At 39.2% G+C, this 12,493-nt stretch overlaps 1 protein-coding gene across 5 annotated transcripts in view; it reads right to left on the bottom strand.

The window, feature by feature from the left end:
* Positions 1-12,493, bottom strand: part of Cers3 (ceramide synthase 3) — a 131,814-nt gene that overhangs the window by 43,165 nt on the left and 76,156 nt on the right. For all 5 annotated transcript variants that reach the window (XR_002397469.2, XM_021264747.2, XM_087188287.1 and 2 more), the window contains 2 exons: positions 10,781-10,909; positions 7,122-7,228 (listed from right to left, as the gene is read on the bottom strand). Coding sequence is in view for 4 of the 5 variants with exons in the window: in XM_021264747.2 (XP_021120406.2) it covers positions 7,122-7,228; positions 10,781-10,909 (236 nt within the window). In the remaining variant the exon portion in view is untranslated. The remainder of the gene's footprint in view (positions 1-7,121; positions 7,229-10,780; positions 10,910-12,493) is intronic.

Below are 12,493 nucleotides of genomic sequence, written 5' to 3'. Positions count from 1 at the left end.
CTGAACTAAAATTTATTTCTCTGCTCCTTCTAGTTGAAGGGAAGACAGACAGTACAGAGTTCTAATTGCAGGAACTTTGTATGACATCTACAGATACCCTCCAGTGTGTGGCATCATAGAAAATCCAAAGAGCTAAAGAAGCTTTCTTGCAGGCCTTTCTGTTTGGAGAGTTCTAAAGTTTGTAAGGCACTTAGGGAGTTTTAAGAGAGAGGAGTGGCAGGGAAGGGTAGTGTAAGAGGAGGTGGCACAGGTGAATGGAGCCATGTTAGGCAGGGCTTGCAGGACACAGCTAGCGGCACAGCCTTTACTTTAAGAACAATGGGAAACCGCTGGTTTTAGACAGGGCAAAGATCCACTTGACACAACAGTGTAAGAGCTATGCTCAAGGTCTGATGCCACTAACTTCTTGTCTCAAACCTGCATGCATCCTGAGACTACTCCTTAGTCACCAGGGAAGACTAACCCCACCCTTCTGACCCGGAGGCTCCAGGGAGACAAACAGCCAGCTTTATAAACCGTAGAGCTCTCAAAATGAAAGAGTTTGCCTTAAAGTGCAAATGCCTATGACAGAGGGCACAGAGGAGGGACTGAGGGCATGGGCTCTGGAGCCTGATGCATGGATTAGAGTTCCTGAATCTTCAGCAAGTCCCACTGTCTCTCTAGGTTTCAGTTTGTCTGTAAATGAGACCACCACTTCCCACCTCACTGGGTCATTATGAGCACTGAATGAGTTGACAACTGGGAAGAGCTTAACACATAACAAGTACTCAAAAATTGGCATTTAATTAAAACTACCACTTGTACTACCACTAGGACTACTACTCCTCCTAACTCCTAACCTCCCCACCCCCAACTGCAGGGGACTCATGCTAATGAGCAGCCCTTAGGACAGTGCTGCAGAACTGGCTGGACTTTCTGCTTGGTGGGGAGGAGGCAGCCAATTTCACAGAGGGAGGGCAAGCTCTGAGGAGAGAGGAGTAGGGACTGTGCTGCCTGAATATTCTCTGTGGGAGGACGGAGAGGACAGGTGGCCCAAGACATGAGAGAGGAACTCAGAGGGGAGGAAGTGGTGCCACTAGCAGTGGCAGGTTCTGGTGGCACAATTACATTTTCAGGGCCCCACTAAAGGATAGCCCAATCTCACAATCTATATTTCCTTTTCTCCTCTGCTTCAAAAAGAAATAAAGAAAACATAAATGCATCCGTCCTTTCCAGCTTTCTCCCTAATGTGTGCTTGCGCATGCGCGCATGCATTACCATATAACACCTGCACACTTTATCATCGGTCACTACCTTCCAGCGACTACTAGAATTTTCCTTTTTGTAGAGAATGTCAAATGACTGCCAGACTCCTAAATTTCTAGAACCACTTGGCTCGTGTCCGCTTGGATTTAATCTTTCCAAATTGATAAACTGCTACTGTGCACTTGGACTGTAAAGCTCAGCTCTTTCTGTTTATGGTTTTCTTTCCTATCTTAACTCTTTCAATCACATGAGTTTGTATTGTTTGAACAAGTCATGCTGTTTGTATAAATAATAGCTGGTTTTGTTGGGGTACACAAGACAACCATCAAAAGTATATTTTCCTAATAAAATCTTAAAGTTAAAGGGTTTCTTCTGTTCTTGATAATTGTAGGTGTGAGTATTACGTCCTTTTAAGATAACAAATACTGGTTCTACTGGAGAGAGATTGTCTATCTTAGAGATGTCTCAGATTTCAAAATTACTATGTAGTTGAAGGCAATTTAATAGATAACAAGGGTAAATGATGTCACTCTTAATTAAGTTTAGTAACTTAATTGGGATGATATTTGTTCTGGGTTTCAAATGTCCTGTATCTAGTTCTGGTTCTTCCATAACTAAGTGTGATCCTAGAAATAGCACAACTCCTCATCTGAAAAATAAACATGGGATCTAAACACTTCAACAATGTTAATGAATGAAAGACAAAGAAGGGATAAGAAACTGTTTCCCATAAGTGTCAACTCAATGTAATTCAGGATTGGAGCCAGCATCTAAGTGGTGAGGGGAAAAAACAATAAAAGACATTACTGGATTGAGTGACAAAACTGGAACACAGAAGATAGATTGCTACATTTCCTGTGATCCCATAAGAGAATGTTTTTATTCTCAGGAAATACACACTCAAGTATCTGGGACACAAGAAACTATTTAGCTGATGTTTATAACTTTCAAATAAATTGTGTGTGTGTGTGTGTGTGTGTGTTTGTGTGTGTGTGTGTGTGTGTGTGTGAAGAAAGAGAGAGAGAGAATGACAAAGTAAATAGGACAAAACGTCAAAAACTAAAGGATATACAGGAATTCTCTGTTATATACTTGAAATTTTCCTGAAAGCTTAAAATTAATTCTAAAAAAAATGAAGAGGGTAGACTAAATTATGACTAAATTCCTTATGGTTTGAAGAGTGATCACTGCAGCTGCCCTTTGTGAGTTTATTAACACCATGCAAAAGCTACCAAGCCCAGGGGTGGAGGCCAGGTGAAAGAACTCCTCTGGAGGCTCCCTGCCACTTGAGAGTGAGCATGTCTAATTCACTGTTTCCTTCATCACGTGTGTAAGTGGGAAATACAGCTCCGAGATTTACATCTGTAGTGGTGGCTCAAGAGAGTGGCTCTCGTGCCAACAGAGTCTTCCTGGAACTGCAGCCTCCCCCCAACCCATTGCTCTGCTGGCAGCAGCAAAGACACCATGCTGACAGCGGTGCAATCAGATCCATGCTCAGCCCCCTGCTTATTATGCAGGGCCCCATGCCTTGGGCCTTCTGAGGAAAGAAAGCGCTCATCTTATCCTCATTTCCCCTAGGAACGTTAGCTAAGAACCTTGTTGGATGCTTTTAGCTTTGACTTTAAAATCTTTTTTTGAAACTCTCCCTTCTCTGCCAGCCGTTCCAAGTATTTAGATGGTTCCACTGCCCACAAAATTCCCTTTCACCCGTGGGCTTCCCAGGGTACCAGTTTTCTTATACTAATAACAGCTGGATGATTATGAAGTCTAGTGACCAGTGTTGGGGGAAAAGATGACTACAAACATTAAGTACATTAGGAAGTAAAGAAGCTACACATCTGAATATTATTTACAGGTGAAAATGTTTCAATTTTTTTTTTGGCACATCTGAGAAACACAGATCACTATTAACGGTCTTTAAATATTTGAATAAGGGATGGATACAAAGATCTCTTCTATGGCCAGTATGCACTCCTGGATAGTAGGAACTGTGTCTCCTTCACAACATCTAGCTGCAGTGAATTCAAGTAATGAAGCAATGAAGGACATTACCACCCGCACACTTAGGCCATGATGGACATTCAATTGCATGTTGAAAAACCAGCAAAACAGAGTGCTCCTTCCCTTCCAATTGACAAGTCAGTTCTTGTTGTTTATGGAAGACACTGTCAGAAGTCAGAGAAATCATTTACCTGGCCTTAGAAAGGACTTTGTACCCTAATGATTCTCTTGTGGAATTTGTATAAGTCAAAATATACAAGTTATTATTTGAAAACAATAGTTGGGAGTACAATGTGAAAAATACAAACCTGTGATTTAAATGGTTTTGAATAAAAATACAAACAAATTGGATTACCAGGCAATTAAAGCAATTTGACCAAAGCAATTTGAATTTCTACCTAATGCTAATGAAACAATGTTCAGAAAACCAATGTAATTAACTTGTTCTGACATAAGAATTAGCTAAATAGCATGGTCAGACACAGGAGAAAGAAAGGAAACTGGGGGATGCAGTTGCAGAAATACAAAAGGGAAACACAGAGGAAGGCAAATATGCTGTAGGCTGGTGGAAATGAAAGATAAATCTAAGAAAGGGAAAGATGACTATAATGTAAGAGCTCCAGTTCTTTTCCCCATGGCCTCTAGACAAATCTCAAATGTGCACAATCCCAGTTGGCTTTCTCTCACCCCACATCTCAACACAAATGTACAACAAAAGCAGCTGGGAAGAAGAAAAGAACAACTAGATTGCAAACGGCACCCCACAGCACCTCTAAAATGTCTGAATCTTGAATATTTATTTAGTTACATCTGTGTAGCCTTCCAGTTGCATCTGTGAAGATGGCCAGATGCACAGTACTTGGTCCATGGTAATTTCCCAACAAATTTGGACTAAATAAAATATCCTTGAGAAATGAATTTACAGGGTTACAAGTTTTGGACAGATGGTTGGAACTAGGCTGATAACAAGAAACTAAATTTTCCTTCTTGGCACCACCAAGATGATAGTATAACACGTTCAAATTGATGAGAGGCTAAGTCAGAGTAGTACAATGCAGCAGAATGAAGCTCTCTTTCTGACAGATGAACCTTAGCAAACTAGTGATTCCTCTTTCAAAGACCACTGAAAACTGATCTCCTAACTTCCAATGCCTTAGTGAGGTTTTGCAAAACCTTCTAAACAATTAGAATCAGTCAATATTGGTAACAGAAGTATTTTTACCTCTAGGAAAACCACACAGTCAAGTCTTTAAATATTTCTTTCCTGCAATCTAACTCCCTAAAGATGGCAGTGATCTCTGCTGCCCTCCACAGTGGCCTGGTGAATTCAATGTCAACATCAAGAAAATGTCAAATGCACGTAACTAATTTTTCTTGAAATCCAAATGCTGGCAGGAGAATGAACTGCTTGTTTGAGATATCACAGGAAAGACAGAGGTGAATGTTCTCCATTGCTAAGTTCAAAGACAACCCACAGTGTGTGCTTTAAAAATAATCTGCAATTCTTAGAAACTGTTCCTACCAAGAAAGAGAGTTAAATTTTTCTTTCCTTTGAAAATGGCCAGGGCCTCCAGAATCTAGTTCCAATGAAGAACATGAGGTGCGAAGTGACATGATGTGTTTTCTGGGGCTGGGTTACAGAGTAAGACACAGTGTCTGCCTAGCTTTCTCTCAGGAGGCTCACACTTGAAATGCAGCTGCCATGCTATGAGAAGGCCAAGGCCACATGGAGAGGCCATGTGCAGGTATTCCAGCTGATAGTTTCAGTTCAAGTCTCAGCCCAAAATCAGTTTAAAATCTGGTTTTGCATGTATTACTTAACCAAGTAACTGAGGAAGGTTTTAAGAAAATCCCAACTCGAGCCACTATCTGACTGCCCAGCTACCACTTCATTGTAATCACGTTAGAGACCCTAAGTGAAAACCATCTAGCTGGGACCAATCACTTCTGAGAACTATAAGAGATAATAGTAATTGGCAAATGACGTTTTAACAGAGATCTGTAAACCATGGCCTATGGATAAAATCTGGCCTGCAACATGTTTTTGGACAGCTGTGTGGGCTAATTATGGCTCAGTACATTTTAAAGCACTGTAAAGAAAAACAAAACAAAGAAAAATACACAGCAAATACCATATGTGGCTCTCAAAGCCTAAAACATTTATTCTCTGGCCATGAAAGTTTACCCACCACTACCTTAAGCCACCAAGTCTGCATATGGTTTGCTATGCAGCAACAGACAACTGAAGCACTTGGCGCCCTTGGTACATGATAAGAGGCACTGCTGGGCAGGCTTTGGACTTACAGTGCCATGAAAGTCACACTAAAGAGCTAGATCCAACTGTTACCCACAAGTCAATATTTGTCCTATTGATAACTGCTATCAAGGGTTGGGGGAGTGACTTAGTGGTAGAGTGCTTGCCTAGCATACATGAGTCCTTGGGTTCCATCCCCTAGAATAATAATAATAATAATAATAATAATAATAACAATAGCTAGCGTGCAATAATAAAATTTTATAAACATATCTGCTCAGTCAAATAAAAAATGACAGTGATGTGATTTATTAACCATGGAATGTATAAGGTAAATATCTTGGATTTGGCTTTAAATTCCAAATTCTGAGATACTAGTACTTTTAATAACAGGTAGTGTTCATTGGGTCTTTAATATGTACCAGACATTTTTCTAAAACTTTCATAGGTACTACCTCAGGTAAGCCCTATGTCAATGCTTACTTCCAACTAACAGATGAGAAAACAGAGGCACAGAACAATGCTTTAACTAACCTGTCCAAGATATCACACAGGTGGTTAGGATGGAGCCAGGACTTGCAACTAGGCTTGAGTAACATCCATTAACTTGACCACTGCACTAGGCTTCTCTTCTTCAGAAAATGCCTAAACAAGATTCTTCATCATGGTTTAGAAAAAGCAGCTGGCTTCCAAGTGGAAGACAGTTCCCACTGACCTCTCTGGCCACACCTCCTTGGGTACTATCCCAGGCCACTGTCCACCCACCTAGGAATGAGGCCTAGAGCCAGAGTCTCCATCTCTCTCCCCTGGACCCTGGGATCTTCAATTGCAACAGTTCTTCTGTTGAAAGGATCTGAAGCTCCCAGCCCAGCCCTATGCCACTGTTTGTTTCTTCCAAACCAAAGCTTCCCTACATGTTTACTCTATTTTCTGTCAATCAGCACATGGAAAAATATGCTTGCCAATGGAAGAACTGCCATGGGAGATGCGGTATTAGGTCATTCATTACCAACACATAGTTGAATAAGCTTAACAGACTGATCAAGAAGCAATGAATGTCAAAATGTTACCTGTTAGGTATCACTGTTAGGATCAGTGGCCATGGAGAGTGAAATAAGCAGAAGTTCCCCCATCTGTGAAGTGGGAGTGACAGAACCTATCTATAATTAGTTGTGTAGACTAGAACCAAGATTTTTAAAGAACTTAATCCAATGTCTGGCACTCAGGTAATGGCTATAACTGTCATAACACAGAATGTGCATTTCTTCTAGAGACCTGGTGACTAGTTAATGGCTTTGTATTGAGTAACTGGATAGAAAAGCTGTTAAAAGAAAGATCCATATTTATGAAACAAGATGTTGCTCACCCACTGGGCTACACATTTTCCATTGCCCTTTGTAATAAGCCTTTTCCACACCAGAGAATGTTGCTTTAATTAGCTACAAAAATGTACATTATAAAAATGGCTCTCCATATTCTTTTTTTTTCAACTGAACTTGGCACAGATAACTGAAGATCAGTGTAAGGAAAGGGTGGGCAATGCTCTCTGACTGTAACAGTGTGCCAAGGCCACCTCTGCACATCACTAACCAAAGGTGGCCATGGCACCTTGTACACTTACCAGAAGGGAAAAAGAATGAAGCGGGTGATGAAAAACATGGCAGTGAAGATTAAAAACAGGATGTTACAGGTTTTCTTCCATCCAGCATAAGAAAACATCTTAGCAGACTGAAAACAAAGGAAACCACATTTAGATAAAGTGATAGTAGTATAAACTTTAAACATTAATGAATGAAATAAGATATCTGAGATTTACTTCAAAACAATCAGGAGAAGGTGTGGAGTATGGATGGCATCGTGGATTGAATAGACTGACCATATGGTAACTATTAAGGCTGGAGAAGTCCAGCATACTACTCTCTTTATCTTGCCCTGTGTTTGAAATTTTCCATAATATAATAACTTTAAAAGATATGTTAAAATGACTGAAATATGACTCATTTTTCAAAAATACTAGAAGTTTGCATAGTCAGTCTTAGCATGCATTTCATTTGGGCATTTAATATCTCCATTTAACCATGAAAAGCCTGCAATGAAGGAAGGCTGGGATAGGAGTAAAATGTAGGCAGGGCTGGGAATGCTGCAATCACAGTGGATATTTTAAGGCACATGATGGAAGAGGTGTCAGGAGGCAACACTTGGGGCCCCAGCCTGGTTAAAATAAAGTTTTAAGCAGTTGATTGTCTCCTATTTATTTTATGCTAGGCCACACTGCTCATATTATCTGTGTTAAATACAAAGAACTACAGAGAAGGAAGTTGAATGTGGTATTGTAAGGTTAATTGATGAAGATGCTCCACTGCATTACCCAGTGCAGCCCAAGCCTGAAGGAGAAAGTTTCTGATAGGAGTTGGAAGGGACAGAGTGAGTTGTGATGGAGAAAGACATCTCTCTATGAAGCATGGCTTAGACTTGGGAAGTTTCAGAACTAGTATCACTGGGAGGCTCAAGACCCTTCTAATACAAAAAAGGCAACATATGTATATTCCAGAAAGGGTTTATGTTGCAATTTCCATGCTTACCATGAGGTGAAGACATGACCAACGTGTGGGGTGGCACAGGGCTCAACAGAATAGCTTCAGCTGCTGACTTAGATGACTAGAACACTTCGTAGGTGGGAGTGGGTATAGGAGCAAAAGTCAGCATTTGGAGTGACTAGAATGGAGTGGATAGCTATTTGTAAGGTCAGCAGCTAGGCCACATGGGAAGCTAACATGTGCACAGGCATGGGAATCTCTGTAAGCCCATTTGTGGGGGCAAATAGCACTCTTGGGCAAAAAGTGCACATTCTGGACTGTGTAATGGTAAAATACCAGATGGTAGCTCCTCTACTATAATAAGTACCAGTCAGGATACATTAAAGTATTGGGTCCAGGATCCAAACTTGGATATGATATAAACTAGAGGATCAGGAAAATGCATGGAGAAGAAAAAAGGTTATGAGTAAGAACTGTAGATGTTGAGAATGTTTTTACCTGCAAAAACAGAGCTAATAAATGTTCTACCAACTGTCTTGAAGAATATGAAAGATTATTAAGCTCCATCTCAAGGAAGATGTAAACATGGCCAAAAATGGTACCATGTCTGGATTGAATCAGAATTTGACTGACAGGGAAAACACTAAAACAACTCTTCAGGGAAGCTGTGAAGCATGCACCCTTGGGAGAATATAAAAAAATAGGCTGCTGTCATCTTTGAATGTGGTCTCTACCACCAATTACTGATGGGAAAGTACTGGCCTTTTGCACTGAACCTCAAGTTTGATCATGATTTCTGAATCAAGAGTGATTCATGATCATTAAGAAAATGAAGCTGTTACTGTAGTTTATCCATGAGTCCTCTAAGTTTGATGTATCATTTTTCTTCTGATTTTTACCTAAGGACCTCAGAATATATTCCAAGAGTAATGAGCTAAACTTCACAGTACATCCTAAGGGATAGACAGGCTTCTCATATTACAACAGGAGATAGAAAACAAAACAGTAAGTGATTTGCTCAAGTCTCTTAGGGATTACTTATGGCCTTGACAGAGTAAAAGAGAGTAGGTGAGGAAAACCTAACATTTATTCCCAGTTTGAACATATAATTCCCCTTTAATAACACAATGGAACTGTTTTCACATTGGACACACACCAAAGGCAACCAAACAAGAGCATTTAGTATACAATTCTTAAGTCATGGCCAATGTGGTCTTAATTTTTAGTCAGGGTATGGAGATACGATCAGAGAAGGGGGTAATTATAAAAGAGATGGCCGCATTCAGAAAACAACACATGGAAAAGCTGGCATAGTCATTCTTTTCCTAAGCCATTTGTTACCCTGAAGCACATACAATAACCTTGACCTTTAGAATGATATTTACATATCTAATTAGGATTGCAGACAAAGTAGAAACAACATTCTGTATACAAAGAATATTTTAGCAGGGGCCAGTTGCTTTGAAATGACTTCAAATAACTTCTGGTTATTTCTCAAATAAAATTTGGCAAATTACAGTCCACCCCATAGCTAAAGTATGTTGGTCCTTAAGAATGGTTTTTACATTTTTAAAGCGGGCATAAAAATAGAAAAAACAAGAAACAAAGAAAAATATGTGACCGAGATCACAGGTAGCCCACAAAACTAGATTTACTGTCTGGCCTTTTACCAAAAAGTTCGCTGAGCACTGATACAGAGGAACAAGATTCTATTAAATTTAATTTCTTCCATATCAACTTATACTCAATTATTAACCTTTCAAGAAGCAATCCCAGGGCCAGGGATTTAGCTCAGTGGTTCTGCCGTCTGCCTCACAAGCTCAAGGTCCCGAGTTCGATCTCCAGTACCAAAAAGAAGGAGCGATCCCAAACATGAAACTGGTTGGCATCATCATTCTTCTTGGGTTTATTATAAAGAAGTATATTAAAATGAAAAACTAAATGATTCCGGGCAATGTTGCTCTAAATACAGCAGGAGACCTGGCAGTAGAGGAACAACCACTCAATCACAGCCTTGAGGTCAACAGGAACCAATGTGTCACAGAAGCAGGTAGAGAAAACACTCTTAATGTTGCTTCGTTCCTCGTATTTTGTGTGATACAGGACTAGGAAGACTCTAGTCTTATTGCATCAGAGAACTTCCTAAGTCCTCTTTCTTCTTTTTATTTGGTACCAGGGATCGAACTTGGGACCTCACGCTTGTGAGGCAGGCAGCAGAACCACTGAGGTAAATCCCCGGCCCAGTCCTCTTTCTTCTTTAGAAAATGGATGTCATTTTAAAAAATGAGCTTGCAATTCTTAAAGCCAGGAATTAGACTGTAAGAGGATCAGATAGGCAGTGTGAACATCCAATGGGTATTAGGGAATTGGCTTAAGTGAATAGATGGTACCATTCAATTTTGAGAATCCAGAATTCCAGAAACCTAAGTTTTCCTTCTAAAGATTATATAGTTCATTCCTTCTTCAAATATCTCCTTACTTCCTGGGCCAGCATTAGCATGCACCTTCATTAAGTGGAGACTCCCACAAATTGACCTGCTGCTAACACTATGAAGAGTGGAAAATACAGAAAAAGAGGTTTTATTTCTCTCATTTTGAAGGAGCTGGGAACCCTGAGACATTCTCAAACTCTGGGTGTTTCCAGGACACAGAGCCCTGCTAAATCACTCACGGACAGTTTGTTCTCTGAGAGGTACAGAAACTGAAGATGTCGTATTATTATTTTTTAATGATAAACATTTACCTCCAGCCAAATGTCAGCTGCATCGTGCACAATCATCACAAGGCTCCCACCACGAATATAATTAGCACACCAAGAAAAGCTCATCAAACTAAGAGCAGCCAGGTGGTGAACAATATTAGCTACAAAATCCTATATAACAAGAGAAAAATGGAAGCCATTAAGCAAATGTAGTTATTTTCCAATCCTGGAGGAGCTCATAATAATAATAATAATAATACCAATAACTTATAACTGCATGTTTTGAAATTTATAAAACTCTTTCACTTTAATTTTAAACACAACCCTAGTGAGGAAGCTAAGATGAGTATTATCCTCACTGATTAAGTCATTTAACTTTGAGACTGCACCGATCAGTTGTAATCTAACTCCTAGCATCTGTTGCTCTTTCCACTGACACACTGAACATATGTACACACATACACATATACATAACAAATATACATACAAGCACATTCTTGTGCATATTTACATGTACAATTCCTTCAATTCCTTTATTCCTTGCTTAGCTCTAAAAAGAAAAAAATGATGTAATGAAACTACATAACCATTAAAGTATGTTACTGCATATGAAAAAGCAAAATAAAGTTTACTAAACATATCAGAAAATGACAGTTAAGGAAAACTTCCATCTTGGAGAACCACAATGTAAGATTCTCTCCAAAGAAGATGGAAAAATAACATATTAGCACACAAACAGGTGCTCAACCTCATTAGTCATCAGGAAAATGCAAAATTACACTGAGATACCATTTCACATTCATTAGAAGAGCTATAAGAAAAATGATGAATAATAACAAGTGGTGGCAAGGATATGGAGAAACTGGAACCCTTGTACACTGCCAGTAGGAGTATAAAACAGTGCAGCTATTTTGTTAAACAGTCTGGTAGTTTCTCAAAAAGTTAGGCATAGAGTTATCATATGGCCCAGCAATTCCACATCTAGATGTAATGAAAACATAAATTCGCATAATGAATATATGTGAATATATTCACAGTATTACAGTATATGAATATTCACACTATTACTTCTAATAGCCAAATGGAATAAAGAACCCAAACATCTATCAACTGTTAAAAGGATAAACAAAATAAGGTTTAGTCACACAATGGACTGTTATTCAGCAATAAAAACAAAGTAATGACATACAACACACATCGATGAACCTACTAGGTAGCATAGTAAAAATACTATGCTACATGAAAGGAGCCAGTCACAAAGGACCACATGCTGTATGTTTCAATTTATATGAATCAATATCTAGACAAGGCAAATGTATTGAGACAGACAGTAAATTAATGCTTGCCAGAGGCTGGGAGATTGGGAGATATGAGGAGTAACTGCTAAAAGATCCAGGATTTCTTCTAGGAATGATGAAAATGTCCTAAGATTGACTGTAGTGGTGACTGCATAACTCTGTAACTATATTAAAAATGTCTGAATTGTAATTTTCAATGGTTCAACTATATGGTTTGAATATCTCAAAAAATATTTTTCAAAAATTTAAGTTGCAGTTTCCCTGCAGCCAAACTGAAAGAGTAAACATGACACAATAATAGCTCATATTATTGAGCATTTACTGTAAACGAGAAAATGCTTTTATATGGATTAACTGGTTTAATCCTCACAGCAACCTGAGGAGACAGAAACTAGTTTTAGCTCCATTTTATAGGTGAAACCAAGTTTATGGAGTATAACCTACTAGCTAAATATGT

This window comes from Heterocephalus glaber, unplaced genomic scaffold, assembly GCF_053883595.1.
Source record: "Heterocephalus glaber isolate CG9 unplaced genomic scaffold, H.glaber_assembly_v1.0 deba00001531, whole genome shotgun sequence".
Lineage (NCBI taxonomy): Eukaryota > Metazoa > Chordata > Mammalia > Rodentia > Bathyergidae > Heterocephalus > Heterocephalus glaber.
This window is presented reverse-complemented; position numbering and strand designations above follow the sequence as displayed.